Source organism: Leptidea sinapis, chromosome 2, assembly GCF_905404315.1.
Source record: "Leptidea sinapis chromosome 2, ilLepSina1.1, whole genome shotgun sequence".
Classification (NCBI taxonomy): domain Eukaryota; kingdom Metazoa; phylum Arthropoda; class Insecta; order Lepidoptera; family Pieridae; genus Leptidea; species Leptidea sinapis.
This window is the reverse complement of record NC_066266.1, coordinates 28,133,478-28,150,391: the sequence shown is the minus strand read 5'-3', so window position 1 is coordinate 28,150,391 and position 16,914 is coordinate 28,133,478. Positions and strand designations below refer to the sequence as shown.

The 16,914-nt window shown below is 36.7% G+C and overlaps 2 protein-coding genes across 2 annotated transcripts; one reads left to right on the top strand and one right to left on the bottom strand.

Moving 5' to 3' along the window:
• The first annotated feature begins 691 nt into the window (after positions 1–691).
• LOC126974437 (dynein axonemal light chain 1-like) lies at positions 692–4,370 on the top strand. The gene is made up of 5 exons (XM_050821932.1): positions 692–849; positions 1,564–1,675; positions 2,761–2,907; positions 3,209–3,379; positions 4,317–4,370. Exons 1-5 carry the CDS (start codon positions 692–694, stop codon positions 4,368–4,370), a joined length of 642 nt encoding a protein of 213 aa, XP_050677889.1.
• Positions 4,371–6,542: 2,172 nt separating this feature from the next.
• Positions 6,543–16,559, bottom strand: LOC126971492 (E3 ubiquitin-protein ligase Rnf220). The gene is made up of 8 exons (XM_050817816.1): positions 16,046–16,559; positions 12,726–12,914; positions 12,256–12,387; positions 11,495–11,566; positions 10,983–11,099; positions 10,046–10,111; positions 8,793–8,867; positions 6,543–7,562 (listed from the first exon to the last, which is right to left on the bottom strand). Exons 1-8 carry the CDS (start codon positions 16,376–16,378, stop codon positions 7,470–7,472), a joined length of 1,077 nt encoding a protein of 358 aa, XP_050673773.1. The 5' UTR covers positions 16,379–16,559; the 3' UTR covers positions 6,543–7,469.
• Between the last annotated feature and the right edge of the window lie 355 nt (positions 16,560–16,914).

Below are 16,914 nucleotides of genomic sequence, written 5' to 3'. Positions count from 1 at the left end.
ACAGGATGCCGGCTAGATTATGGGAACCACAACGGCGCCTATTTCTGCCGTGAAGCAGTAATGTGTAAGCATTACTGTGTTTCGGTGTGATAGGGCACCGTAGCTAGTGAAATTACTGGGCAAATGAGACTTAGCATCTTATGTCTCAAGGTGACGAACCCAGTTGTAGTGCCGCTCAGAATTTTTGGGGCTTTTCAATAATCCTGAGCGGCACTGCATTATAATGGGCAGGGCGTATCAATTACCATCAGCTGAACGTCCTGCTCATCTCGTCCCTTATTTTCATTAAAAAAAATGCCGAGAAAAACTTATAACGAATAACTGTAAAGAAAAATGGTAGTTCCAAATAGCTCTAGAGTGTTATCTATCACCAAAAGCAAACATTGGCTACCTACAAATAAGACTTAAGGGTATGTGTAACAGGTTTATGTGGTGATCAAGGCTTCTTATCCTATAGTTTCTGGATAAAAATTGTCTAAAAACGTCTTGTTTGTGTGTTTTCAGCTTGCCATCCCCTTTGATTAATATTATTGATCCCACATTAACGGACTGTCAGGTCGTCTCTCCGCTCGTATAGTTGATTCCAATCATGTTAAACAGCTCTTTAGAACTGTCATAACAATACTTCAATTATATTCCGTGCTGTGTTTTTGATACATTTTTGAATTGGCGTTTAGCTGAAATATTTGCAATGGCGGCAAACAAAGCAACAACAATAAAAGAAGCGATCAAGCGTTGGGAGGAGAAAACGAAACAGAACCCGGCGACCGCGACGGAAGTCAGTCTGGTCTTCCAGTGGCCGCCCATCGAGAAGATGGACAACTCTCTCTCATGTCTGCTGAACTGCGAGTGAGTGAGACTTTCACTGTCAAGATCTGGTGGTCAGGCCTCATACGCATGAGAGCTTTATCGATGTCCGTTAATATCACCTGTGCCTTCTATCGTATTTATCACGGGGAGTGTTCCAAAGAGATGTTTTACCTGATTTCTACCGCCGAATTACAAACTATCGCCACAAATTAACATATCTTCCCTTCCATGTGATGTGTAGCGTTCCTCCACAGTGCGGTTTTTATTTCACGTACTCTAAACCTGTGGAATGAGCTTTCTTGTGCGGTGTTTTCGGGACGATTGGGAATGTGGGCGGCGGTGACTACTTAACACCAGGTGATCCGTACGCTCATTTGTCCTCCTTTTCCATAAAAAAAATAATCAACCCAAGAGTATTAATAATATTTAAATGCTCATAAAAGGTCTCTTTGTGCCTCGAAGATAAATATCAGACTCTCTGTGAACGGCTCGTTCGCTGGGCGTTGGGTTGAGACGTCATTTTATTGTGTGTCTTTTACTGCATTTATTACAAGAATTTTGTGGCTCGAATTATCTCCTCTTTCATAAAAGAAGACATTTCACAGTGAATTATAATTGCAACATTAATTATATTTTATTATTCAAACAAAACAAATCTTATAACTATATTTACAATACTACGACTGGCTTGATGACGTCACTCTATTCTTATAACTTAGCTTATACGCTTATAATAATTAGTAACATTTACAGAAAACTGAGTCTATCAACAAACATGATAGAAAAGGTTTCCGGTTTGAACAGCTTGAAGAAACTCCGCATTTTGTCACTGGGCAGGAATTATATTAAATCTTTTGCGGGGATGGTAAGTATCTAATAGTAAGTAACCATAAAAATATATTTTATGGTAATCAGGGGTATCGCGGGAAAACGGGTATCTCAGAGCGCGCTTTGTCCACAACCGTTATCGCGCATGCGTCAAGGGCATACCTAACGTGCGCTGTTGACTGCACTATAAAGCATGCCCTTAGTGAACAAGAAAAATACATACATAGGTATTGGTCTTTAAAGTGGAGATGCTGTGCATCATCTAGTGGCAAGTTACAACTTTAAAAGATGGTTGCTAATTTGGAAGGTCTTCATGTTAAGGTTAGAAGACATTCTTTCATTTTAAGGTTAGAAGACAAAACTACTGTTTTTTTGGCCATTCGGTAAATCCAATTAGGCACAGCGATTGCGCTCGTCACCTGGAATCATAAGATGTTAAGTTTCAGTGGGCCAGTTATGTCACTAGCTACGTATGGTTCCTTTGGAACCGTCACAAGTGCTTGCCGATAAACTAGAAATTAAAGAACACACCACAGATGGTCGACTAGAAATGCCAGATTGAAATTCATTTTAATTTTAGTCTTCATTTATTATTAATAATATAACCTCTTTTCTCAATTTCAAGACTGCTGATTGCTGCGGTGCTTTGTAGTTTGAAACATTTTGTACGAGTACAGAGACCAGGACAACAAAGTTCAGACGCCTAGAGGCCTTCATAATGTGGTGTTATAAGATACTGAAAAATTCATAAAAAGATTGGATCCAAAACGAGACGGTAATTTAGTAGATGACTAAGAAACCAGAAGTGCTCAGATAAGTTGAGAAAAGGATTCGTAAAATGTTTGGGCACATTATGGATAGGTGATAAAACCAGCTAATACAACTTGTATGGAGAGGTCGAAGTAAAACAAAGACAGGAGGTGGACCTCATAGCTGAAAACCTGAGATAGTTCGGCTGGAGCTTTAGATCCCTGTTCCGTGCTGCTGCGTTCATATTAATAATAACCATTACAATCACCAATATCCGCTCAGGAAACGGCACACAAAAAAGAAGAAAGTTAGGGTTTTCAACAAACAATTATTAACTGTTTTCGCCAAGGCTAACATTGCAACTCTACACAGGAATGTCTGGGCGACACCTTGGAGGAGCTGTGGATTTCCTACAATCTGGTAGAGAAGCTGAAGGGTATCCACGTGCTACGCAGCCTCAAGGTGCTGTACATGAGCAACAACCTGGTCAAGGAGTGGAGCGAGTTCAACAAGCTGCAAGTACGTTGGTGAGCTAATGTTACAGGTTCTGTGGATCTCCTACGACAAAAGAATATCAAAGTTATCACCGCAAAACCACCATACAAATTCGTGCACGCTATTATTACTACTTAAAATACTATTTGTTTAAGATTATAGGTATATATTATCACCGCATTAGCCGGACAGTACCGCTAATCACCATGTAGCCAATCTGCTGGTTCGCTCACTTTTTCCAATAGCCGAAAAGTGGTGGCTCCAGCCATTCGATCTATCTTCATATTCATGCTACCGTGTCATCAGTTAAGAGTAATGGTTTCAGGAATTGCCCAACCTTGAGGATCTCCTGTTTGTTGGCAACCCACTCTACGACGCGTGTGAGTTAGAAGTGTGGCGTGCAGAGGCTGCGCGAAGGTTGCCAGCCTTGAGGAAGCTGGATGGAGAGAACGTGCTCCGAGAAGATGACCCACCAATCACTGTTGCTGATATGCAGGTATGTATAGGTAACGTTAAATATTCTTCAGACTATGGAACTGTCTCATTTCGAAAGGCGTTGCGTAGAGATAACGCTGCAAGTGTTACAATGAGCTGTTTGAGCTGGTTCCTGCCGCTGAAATTAATCTGGCATCATTACCACCTGGATATGTGTGGATCAAGACCGGACTGCGAATCGACTTATATAGCCGAGTGGTTAGTGCCCCTGACTACTAAGCTAGAGCTACCGGGTTCGAATCCCGGTAGGTGCAAACATTTATATGATGAATATAGATGCTTGTTTCCGAGTCACGGATGTTTATATGTATTTTTAAGTAAGTATATCGTATTAAATATGTATATCGTTGTCTTGTACCCATAGTACAGGCTATGCCTAGTTGGGGACAAGATAATTTGTGCAAAAGTGTGTCAATATTAAAAATACAAAAAAAAATCATGCACTCCCAGAAAGAAACCCTCGTGCACTGCAGTAGAATGAATCACTGGTAGGACCATAAAAAGTAAATTGGAGTTATGTTTTGTTATATTCCATAGCGTTTTGGTAAGCAAATAATAAATACAAAATCTAGCTTTATTTTGGAATGTTAGGCATCTCGGTATAAAGTGGGTAAGTATAATAATTTATATAGAGTTAGTATATTTTACTCGGTAGTAGTCGTAGGGTCCGAAACTTATTATGATGAGCATTTCAAATGTTTTCATCGAGTGAACGATCACTAAACTGTGTCTTGGTCCTTTTCTTCTTTAATATACTAAAGAGAAACCTACAAATTTGTATATTTTATGTTTTTTTTTTCAACTCTAGATACTTACAGATACTTATAAAAGCAATAATGTAACACAATAAACCTGATGTACATATTGTGATGTAATACTCGTATTGATATATTTGTGAATTCTTTAATAAAATTAATCTCTCCGTTTTCACTTTTCAGCCTGATGGTGGTGACGCCGTGGAGACTTTAGTGAGCGCTGAAACCAATGATTAAATAATAAACATACTTCATACTTTATGTTTTATTAACCTTAACGTTGACGTTCCCTATAGCCCAGTGGTTAGTGACCCTGCCTACTGAGCTAGTAAAGGTATCGGGTTCGAATCCCGGTAGATGCAATCAATTATATGATGAATATGAATGTTTCCGAGTCATGGATGTTTATTTGTATTTATGTATGTTTAGTAAGTATATTGTATTAAATATATCGTTGTCTTGTACCCACAGTACAGGCTATGCCTAGTTTGGGGCAAGACAAATTGTGTAAAAGTGTGTCAATATTATTATATTATTAACACTGATAATGACCTGAGGCCCAGGCATAATATGTCTCCAATCAAAAGTACAGGATGGGTCATGAATTAGTACATTAAACATTAGTACATCTTTGTACTAAAAAATACTATCGAAATAGCTATTAGACAGGATTTTATTTAAAAAAAACATCATTTAAATGATCTCAGTCGCGACTTTGGCACTCTTCTTAACGATAAAGAAAAATCTCGAGCACTCGTCTGGATTAAGATTGAGAAATCGTTGACATCTCTTCCCTGATCCTTGTCTTCAATTCAAACAATGCAGTATCCGGTGCTTCAGGTATCGGTATAAAACTAAATCGGCTGGCGTGAAATAAGGACTCATGGTAAGTCACAGAATGTTGCCTCTCTAAGAAATGAGTTTTTCGGGGAACATCTCTTCGTTAGAAGTATGGGAAGTGGCTCCATCTTCGCTGAAACCACGTGTCTGGAACACGTATATATGATAATCAGTAAATTCCTGTAGTTGCGGTGTTAAAAACTCCCGTTAGATACACAGTAGAGTTGACAGTGACCGTATGGCCGTGATAATCCTCACAAAAAAGGGTCCAATTATTCCTTTCGCTGGAATTGCTGCCCACAAAGTTACCTTAGCTGAATGTAAGGGCCATTGATGCTTGGTTTTGGGATTTCTGCTGCTCCATTATCTGCAGTTCTCTTTGTTGACATGGAAATGGGCTTCGTCGGAAAACAAGACGTTGTCGAAGTTACTAATACTTTGGAACATTGTTTCAACTTACAATTTGCGTAAATTTGTATTCTTGTACTTCTTAACTGAATCTTATACGAGTGTGATTTCAAATATAACTACATTATAAGGCGTAACTTTGTGCGTGATATTCCTAATTAAACTGAACGTTATAAATCAGATTCATGTCAAATTGAAGTCTTTGCGCGTTCTCTTCTCTTCTTGAAAGAATCTAATTCATGGCCGACCTGTACTTACTGTTTACAAACGGTATTGTATTATTACACCTTTCTACCACTTACAACCAAACTGATTCCTCTGGTATTCAGGAGAATGTGGGCGGCGGTGATCACTTAACGTCAGGTGACAGATATAATCAATTTATCTTACTTATTTCAATTAGAAACAAACTTATAATAATAATATAAGCCTTTATTCAGATAGTCGTAGTAGTAATTTACATAATAATATATACTATCCTTAATTAAATATCTATCACTATCTGTTTGTCTATTGAAAAAGGCCTCTTTCAACTTTTTCACTCTTTTCTATCTTTAGCTATCCTACTATCGTCCGTCTTCGTAAGTTCGTCTGATAATCTCCTGTATTGTCCCCCCCCCGTTTCCTTTTTAGGTGTCTGGGATACCAGTATGTGACTCATTTGCTCCATTTTTCTAACTAACCCTTTAACCCTTTGGGGTGTGTTCCATTCAGCTTTCATTGATTTTTTTATAGTATAAGTGACATTAGCTATTCTTATTTTTAATCTTAATGTAAATGTCATACCTGAGCATAGACAAAGATTATGCAAAATGTTTACAAATAGACATTTTGCGATTGGTTTATTCGGACGTATTATAAGGTTTCCCGCGTTTATTTGCAAGGCTTTTGAGTTTCGGAAACCTTCCGAATTTTAATTTTTTTTTATTTAGTGGCACGGGATGAGAATTTTCATTGTATTGACAGTGTTGTCAGGGATAAAGTCAACATTTTGCATATATAAATATGTATAACTTTATTCCAAGTTTATTTGTAAGGCCGTATGTGTTTTATTAATATGCAACATACTCCGTAGGCTATATATAATACTTATATTATATAAGTCTAATCAAAAATAATGTTTTAGTGCTGCTCTGTAGGTATGTAAAAAAACAACAAAAATGTAAAAAATACCTTTATATGTATAATAATTACATTTTACATCACAATATTATTATTATTACATTCCTTATTGTACATCTTCACAGAAGGCAACTTCTTACAACTAAATGTCTTATATTTAAAGTTTCACACAATTTCGTTATAAATATACGAAAGTATATCAAAGAAGAGGTGATAGCCGAACATTGGAATCACTTCATGGTAGGTGATCACTCCTTGGGGGAGTCTATTAGTGATCATCGCGTAATTATTTTTCTAGCAGAAAACGTAAAAATCATTTCTTATATTTTTCATTCATTAAATTAAATAATGAATATTATACATAATATTCATTATTTAATTTAATGAATGTGATTTTATATTACGGTAATAATTACAAATACTAGTCATTGCTAGTCTCAATAAAAATAATAGAACAAGTTGTGTTTTTTTTTCTTAAAAATCCAATACGTTTTAGCCAAAACTTAAATTTGGAAGAATCTCGCGTGAGATTACGGGAGAAGGGAGAGAGTTGGGGAAAATATTGCAATATCTCACCAAGAGTGGTCGAAAAATTCTTTTTTTATGGACGCCCACTTATCCATTATAATAATATTAATTCTTTTTGGTTGAAATTCTGATAACGACACATTAAACCAAAAAACCGAGAAGTTGTTTTTAAGTATGGAACGAGTTGTTTTCAAAACCATGGGACCTGGGGCCATGACGAGCTGTTTTCAAGACCATGGGGGCTGAACGTCCCACTCGTCTCGTCCCTTAATGTCATAATAAAGACCCGAAACCATGATATACCGACAGCTTTATGCTAGTTACAAGATTTAAATTTGAGATTTTTAACTAGCTCATCGATATAATATTCTGTCTGCTTCCACGTGGTGACTCTCTTGTCACCACTATTGTAGCTGTGTGCTGTCAGCCGCTCCACCTTCAGATGTATATTCTTCTGAGATGCTCCGATGTGGTGATGGCATTGCACTGCGGACAAATCTTCTTTGCCTTCAGCGACTGCAGCCAGCAAACCTGGAAAGAATATGGGATCATTAGAATTAAATTAAATTTGTAAACAAAATTAATGAACGGTGCGAGACTCGAGCCCGCGACATCTCAGGTTCCGTCCGAGCACTCATGTGTTTGTTCAACTCTCAGGTTGTGGCTCCATCTACAGGATCTCCTTTACAGTTGATAATCTGCTCAACCCCAATAATTGAATATTAGGAAATTGACTTGAGATGTCGCTCTTTCAAATGTAAAGTTTACTTTTTTTGTGTGATATAATATAACATGTCTCAGTACAAAATAAATATATTAGCGACAACTTTTTGACTAAATAATATTCACAACTGCAATTGTTTTCAGGTCAAATAAGCCTAAAGGGTTTTATAATGAGTGAAACAATCAAAGAATTAATTAATTAATTTATTGATAAATTTAATATTGTGGGTGCACAAGGAGTTTCAGTAATTCCTTCTCTTTCCTACCTGCACCTTCTTAATCAAATCGAAATAACAACTATCCTATCTCTCAAGTTGGACTAAACTGCACTCCATGAAAAGTAATCCCCATTAAAATCCGTTCATTAGCTTAGGAGTCCTTCGCGGACAAACAACGTGACACGTAATTTATATGTATATTAAGATTAAACCTCCCACAATCAAAATTAGTACTACATACCTCGGGTGAACTTATCAAAATACAAAAAAAATATATTAGAAAAGTGTCATTAATGATTTTTCCTATTACCGTGCGCAAGTTCGACTTTGCGCATGCATTTGCGTTCGCAAAGTACCACTTTCCCACACGTTGACAAAAGCGTGCGGGACACGCAAATGTTTGAAAATAAATATAGTGGTCAAACTTTGCGCAACTTGAAAGAAAAAATAGTATACTGCAATCGCTTCACTCGTGCGGGAACGACCTACTTTGCGCAGTTGTATCGTAATGTACTGTTCTAACGACGACTCAAACGAAAATACATTAAAATATGTATCTTCAACACCCAAGTTGGGTATCCATAATTATACTACTTTGTACAATCATTTACTCCAAATGTATATAATTATATTTAATGAAAATAGTCTTTGTTTGAGGCTCAATCACGCCTAAACCACTGATCGTATCGACACGAAACTACCACCATTCGATGCGAAATTTATCCTAGATAGTTTATGACTATTTATTTTTTAAATTTCAACATTTAATAAGGAATGTATTTATGGAATAACAATAAATTATCATAACAGTTTCGCTCACCTCGCAGTACACGTGCCAACACTGGATGGAGACCGCTGGAGAAGTATACGAGCCCAGGCAGATGAGACACTTCATCTGAAACACAATTACTATACTATACAATGATGAACCAGTCACCACTCTCATACTCTTTACATATACCACTTTATACCACGGACCTTACATAACAGTGTAGCACCAAAACAAGCTGATTAACGTGTAACTACAGGCCGATATGCGCCCATTATGAGAATTGCCATCGTCTGTGACAAATCAGTTTGCGTCTCAATAAAATATTTTAAAAATGCCGTCGTGCGTTGTGAAAATGTGTAAAAACGATACCATGTAAGTATTTGTGGCCATATATGATTATTTAAGTGAGAAAAAATTGTGTAACTAGTATCCCCCGTAACCGCACACACACTAACATAACGGTGCTTCACTTGCTAATATCACGGCGCGGGGTCTTTCTTTTTTTACTCGTCCATTCTTTATACTATAAATATCGTCTACCTCCATCGATGTCCCCAGTTTTCTAGAAGCCATATTATTTAAACAGCTGTGGCATAAAATTTTAAAGTTATACTTCTTGAGGCATGTTATGAAAAAATGATGAGGGTGAAATTTTAAGAAGCACGCGCGTCACTGTAGCACAAAAGTAACAGGTTGAAGTTGGTTCCGAAAACTTTCTGACGTTTGCGTCATTCGTTATTTTTTTTTTTGGTTTCTTCATTCATTATTAGGACAAGCAAAGGGTTCAAGCACATACAGCCGTATTCATTATTTAATAATTAATTGTCAAAGCCATCTTTGCTTTTTATAAAATTGTCCTTTCTAAAAACGTAGTATAGTACGAAGAATAAATCATTTTAATGATGTTTGCTTCGTTTGGCCAAAGAAGTATAACTTCTTGCGTGCATACACACTGCTGATTTTCACCAACAAGGAGTATTTTTAATGAAAATAAGGGACAAGACGAACAGGACGTTCAGCTGCTGGTAATTGATACGCCCTGTCCATTCCCCTCATGATTCTTGAAAAACACAAAAATTCTAAGCAGCACTATACTGAGCTGGTCACTTTGAGTCATAAGATGTTAAGTCTCATTTGCCCAGTAATTTCACTAGATACGGCGCTAGATAATAATGCTTACACATTAATCCTTCCGGGCAGAAATAGTCGCCGTTGGTACCCATAATCTAGCCAGCTTCCTCCCCCAAAGGAGCCTCCCACTGATATGGCTGGATTAAAAAAGACAGATAAAATAATAATACCTCAGTGGCTGTGTTCTGCTTCTTCTCCAACTCTCTGATCTTAGCCTTCAGCGCCTGTATCCTCGTCTGAAACAACAATATGACAGCAACGATCAGTCACTTCATGTTTCAAATTGTTCCCTGCTAACATAATATGGAGAAGAAGCAAGGACAATCTGCATTGGTCAAATAAGTAGTTTTTATTTTTTTTGTTTGTAGCTATCATATTAGTTATATTTTTCAAAAGCTATTAGGGAGTACTTTTTTTTTTGTAATTATATGTTAACCATAATTGTCGTATATTTTAGAACAACACATGTTATTTAAAATGTAAAAAATTGTATTGTATAATATTATCTGGTGTACATTAATCTATATATATAAAAATGAATTGCTGATCGTTAGTCTCGCTTAAACTCGAACGGCTGGACCGATTTGGCAAATTTTGGTCTTGAATTATTTGTGCAAGTCCAGGGAAGGTTTAAAAGGTGAGTAAATATGAAAACGCTCGGAATTAAATAATATCAACAATTTTGTTTTACCTTTGACGTGTCCCATTGAATGAATAGTTTAAAATTAATAGCTAATTAGAATTTTTATATCTTTCTAACATTCTCAGGAGGTAAAAAGTAATCTTAATTTTAGCTAACTATTGTTAATTTCTTCTTCTGATAGATAGTATCAGATTATTTTTATGTAGATTGATCAATCTTATGTTTTGTCACAAATTAAATTTCTAAACCATCAGAACCACCCTCAGGTTACTAAATAATAAATTTGATTGTACGATATTACATAATAACCATATTTATTATGAAAAAGGAAGCCCGCTTAGTTTGTTGCGCCCATTCCTCTCATGTCTGAGGCATTCTTTTTGTAATGGGTGGTAGTTTTTGACTTTCAATAAGTGATGTCACATCCTATTTTGAATAAAAATATTTGAATATGAGAAGCTCACCTCGGCGCTAGCCTCCACCAGACCATTGGGTTTACTCAGCTCTGTTCTAGTGAGTTCTTCTGTTCCGCTCTCTGGCGTTCTTTCATCTTCTGCTTCCTGTTCCATTGGTATGTCAGCCTAGAAATAAGGAAATACCTTCTTGATGTTAATTTGAACTTCTATATGTATAAAGTATATTTCGGCGTAAATACTACTACAACACACCTATTATAAAAACGAGAATAATTATGGTCAATAATTTTACTTTAAACTGTTAAAAAGCATTAATCGAAAACACGTGCGCCGAGCCCTATAAATACGGTCAGACTGTCGACACTCGAGCCATTCGTGCTCGAGCTGTTGTACGGTACGGACTTCTTTGGGACATCGTTACACTGTTAGTTGATTACTCGTGCAGGTTTCTCTCGTTGATCCAATTATGAGTGATCACCAACAAGTCAACAATTGTGACGTCAGCAATGCTGTTTTTTGACATGCATTATCCCTCTATTGTTTTTGCAAGGTATACTTACATCGGGCGCTATCCTGGATGGGGAGTATTGAGCTGGTCCATATATCTCGGTGTCCTCATCATCCACCACAACCTGCAGACATTTTAATTTATTGTTAAAATAATAATACTGAGAATATTCAAACACTTATGATTTCGTTACAAGACAACATGGGCTGTGGTGATCAATACCATCGAAACCCGTATGTTGACATATACCCATAAGAAAATGGACTATATGTCACCTCCCAACATGGAGGTACAAAGCCCTTGCCTGAAGCTAAACGTGTAGAACTTGTTTGCAGTATCTACAGTGGAAAAGGCACTATCATAAATATGTGTGGATCGCTCAGAGGGCAATGGAGAGGGCTATGCTCGGAGTTTCCCTGCAAGATCCAAGGTCACCAATCGCGACCACGTACCGGAAGACGCAGTAATGGTAGGCCCCCCATAGTTGATAGGACTGACGGATCTGGTCAAGGTCACCGGAATATGTTGGATGATGGCAGCGCAGGACCAATCATCATGGAGGTCTTTGAGGGTGGCCTTTTAGTTAGTTTAGCTGGGCTGATTACACACTTAGCCTTTTGATTGGGTCATTGTACGTTTTTAAAATGTCTTCTTACTCCAACCAGCCCAGATCATTCCAGAAGTCTTGCAGTCTTTTTAAGTTTCTGCACGCATCCGGAAGCGATGGTGCTGTTTGGAGTATTTGTGGTGAGAGGGTGGCCATTGTCGAGCAGTGGACATCTTCTGTCTAAAATGATGATGTATTACACTTACCAGAGCATCATCAGTGGAGGCTCTTCGCACGCTGGTGCCCGGACGGGCGTCAGCGTCTTGCAGCGCGGTGGCACGCACGCGCCACTGGCCGCACCACTGGTACTCCTCACCGAACCCACTCGGCTCATCGTTCTGAAACCAACCAATATCATTAAGATCTGTGTGACTTGAATAACATTCCAGACTGATGTATTTAATTTAATTTTAGTTGTTATATTACTCATACTCAGCAGAATAACTCTGTTCAAATACCCAGTATACTTGATTAAAAAATGTTATATATTTCCGAGGGATATTTATCAATAGGAGTGTATATTAATAAAGTTTCGTTTATTTACAATTAATATTCGAAAGTTGTCCTGGTGACAACTAGCATCTCTGGATATCTTGTTTAATGTCCTGCCCACCACTCGAAAGGACTCTAATATTTTGACATATATATATATATATATATATATATTGTGAGTGACCTCGACGTCGATGGAGCCGCCCTCGGAGCTGGTGTCATCACCCGCGGTCCGCTTCATGCAGCGCAGGGCGTGTCTCTGCAGCCGCCAGCTAGGCATGACGGCCGTGCACACGGGGCACTCGCCCTCGGCCGGCGGGGGCGTGGGCCGACGACGAGCGCGGAGCCGACGCACCCGGTTGTTGTGTACACGCTGCAATACAACGAAAAATCATACGTGAATAAATAGGTCCCAGAGCCCTTGCTCCTTAGCTCTTTAAAAGGCATCAAAGGCATTTATTTTCTCAAAATTCATTCCTTTAGAACAAATGGCGCTCTGAGAGAAGAAGCGGCGCAAGAAACTCTCAAAAACTTAAGTGATCACCTCCGCCCACATTCTCTTGCAACACCAGAGGACAAGAGTGTTGCCAGCCTTTAAGTTTTTAATTATCTGTGTTGCACGCGGTCAAATGGATCGAGCTGATACTGGGGTGCGCCAGTGGTGGGGTAGTATTATAAGCCAAATATATTTATAAACCTAGAGCTAACTGTATCCAGTGTTTCTGGAAGGAGTAGTCAGCAATCATCTTTAGAATGCTGTTACATGGAGACTGCTTTTTTCCTATTGAAACCATCCACAGATGCATCAGCAACCATTCCAGAAGCACTACAACACCATTGGAATAGCCACAATCTTCTAAATGCATTATTATATATTAACATCTTGACTGTTACTTCTCAATATATTTTTGATAACGTCATGTGTGTTTGTAGGCACATAAATGAATTTGCTAGAAACTGTCATAATCATAATGTTAACACCAGGAACATAAGCTTATAATGCCTAGTACTAGGATAAGTCGAGTAAGTAAGTCTTTTGTGGGGCATTGCATATGCTTTTACAACAAGGTCCCAGAAAATGTTCAAAAGTATTATGTTATTCAAAAGCATTGTTAAAGAATGTTTGTGTGGTAAATGTTACTAAAGTATAAATGACTTTCTTAATGACACCACTGATTGGGAGTGGAGTGACCATCCTCAGACTATTAAATTATAAGTTTAAGTGTGGAATATTGCTTTGTAAACATATTTTTTTGTTGAAAAAAAAGCCCGCTGAGTTTTATGCACACATTCTTCTCAGGTCTGAGGCATTCATTTTGGAATGGGTGGCAGTTTTGCCTTTCAATAAGTGATGTCACATCCAATTTTGAATAAATATATTTGAATTTGAATCCAATGGATATTACATAATATACTAATATTATGTAATATCAATATTCAAGCTGTGCATGCTATGGATTCTAATTCCAATACTGTTATGAACTTCGCAAACTAAGTTAATAAATAGCTTATTATTATCTTGCACAGGCTGGATACACAAAATTCGCATATTGGGCATGTTCACTGTAGTTTGCAGTTCTTTAGTAAAGTAACTAAGTACTATTTAATGATATTTTCAGGATTAATAAATAATTTATTATTGATTCTAACTGCTATATGGCAGAGATAAGAGTTATATGGCAGAGTTTCAGACGGAAAAAATGTTATTCTATATTCCGTTATACTCATGGGATATGAAGGAATATAAAATCGTAATTAAACCCGTACTAGAGTATAATACAATATTAATTCTAAAATACATCAATAATAGGTCTATTTAACTGTGATTTAACCAACTTTTGTGTGGTTGTAGAAGGCCAAAACTCCTCAACAGGCGGGGGGAATTTTGTATTTTGACATAATATCCTGCTAGTATCTACTTGACCAACTCCCCTGAGTACTACCTACTGTAGAAGGGAACACAATGCACAGAGAACCCACATCTATATGCAACACCGAAGAATGAATGCAATCAAAGCCGAGTCAATTAATTGTATAATATTCCAGAACAAAAGTAAAACTGACCACATACTTATAATCTGTTAACTAATCTTACAAAGCCTAATTAAAAAACAGTGGTATTCATAAATAGAAAAAAAAAACACATTTTATATGTTATAGTTAATTGAATTTTAATTAATTATACTACCTCTGATTTTTAAGTTCTTTCAAAAAGTATTTTAACTTTAAAATACAAAGGCACCACACACCACAAGCTGTAAATATTAATATATTATGGAAAGATCCTAAAGTCAAAAAGATCTACAATAATATAACTAGGCAATGCTTTGTATAGGATGCACATAATCACCCTAGAGAGTCAAGAAAAATGATGTAGAGGGCACAATTCAACAGATTAACATTGCTACATCCCTTCCAATTCTACTAAAGTATTTCAACAGAACAAGCCCAGTTTCTTGCCCCTGATCTACTCATATCGGAGTATACTATTCAATAGGCTAGTATCCAAATTATTTGAGTTTTTGATTAGTGTTAATTCCACCAATATTTGTCTTTAAACAATTCATTTTAAAATTTTGTCTGTTCACCTATACTTGCCGATTTAAGAAAATTTATAGAAGTATGTGTTACTTTGCGCAAAACGATAAGTATCCAAATGATTTCAGTTTTCTTTAGTATTAATTCCGCCAATATTTAACTATTGTTTAGTATTTCAATGTTCAATATGTATTTAACAAATAATACTTTATTCTGTGAATTACAATAACAAGAGTGATAAGGGTTATAACATTAGATTCTAAGTACTTATTTCATATTAATCAAGAAACAGCAAATTTGTGGAGTCTATTACAGACTGCAGTTATCCTAAGCCAATATGACATAGGGACCGTCATCCTTAGAATATACTCCTAACTTGAAGCCATCAACACATCTCTTGACCACTGGAGTTGAAGATGTATTTGGGAGGTAGCTTCACCACTATTTGCCATCATCTGAGACTCTTCTCCCTTTCCCCCTCTTATACATTTAAAAAAAGATTTGCTACACCCAGAATATTAGGAATTGCCTGTGTGTAAACATATTCTACTCAATCAATGCTATGATAACAATATTAACTAACATTAAAGCTACAGCCAGCATAATCAAAGGGTGATAAATCATTGTACACATACTAATATTATAATAGAATTATGATTGTTTTTCTCAAATTATTTCACTGGGAGGAAGTAGGTACTTTTATGTAATAGCTCCACCAATAAATTGACACAAGTAGCACCAATAAATTGACACAAGTAGAAGTACAGTCAGTTTTTTATCATATTATTTTGACATGTCTAGGACATACCTATTATGTAGCTATTCAGATCATAGTACACAAGCACTAGTCTAAAACTTTGAGCTTAACATCCAATAAAAATCACAGCAGCGTATAACATATTAATCATTTGAAAGTTTATAGATACAAATATGATTGAGATTTTCCAGGTATTATATTTAATTTACCTCATATGCTTCACTCCCCAAGCATCCTGATACGTCTACATCTTCTTCCTGGCTGGTGCTGGAACCAGGAATAGGAGCCCCAGGGCTATTAGCACTCAACTTTCTCTTAGAGCCGCAAGATAGTTTGTTTAACCTTTCAACTTCTAACGATAAATGTGTATCTAGCTCGCCTTGCCGTATAGTGCAACTACAGACCGGGCAATTAGGCAGTTCGGTCACCTTCTTCCTGCTCCTTACACCATTTATAATAGTATTGTCATCGAAGATACTCGATGTTGAATAATTGTTAACCGAATTGGAACTCCCTTCCATATTAAATAGCATAGGTAACATTGTTGTTTATAAATCTAAAAACATCGCGATAATGGTTTGATCAAATTGTACATTAACTTGTTACAGAGTTAGTTCGAAGTTTGATGCACTTGATACAACTCATCTTGTCGACATTGATTGATTAATTTCTTAAATTACAGTAATAATCGTAAACAAAACAATAATACTAGATCGTTTACACTTTTTTTTTGATAAATTTGACAATATAAATGACAATAATTGCCGGAACTGTTAAATGACAGGTGACAAGTAACAACTGTCATATTAGCGTACAGTGGTTGCCATCAAGAATAAAGAAAATCTACATCAATTACCAGCAACGATCTTGAAAATTTTTTTGAGGTTGTAAGTTTTTGATGATATTGTTAACTTACGATCAGATGACACCGCATGCCTATATTTTTTATCCTATTTCATACGAAACGCTAATGTTAGTTATGTGGTTTAAGTGTAGTATTGGGATTTGTTATAGCGAGTATATTAATATAGCTAGTACTTATTTAAATATTTCCGTTCCGGTTCATGTAGAAAAATTT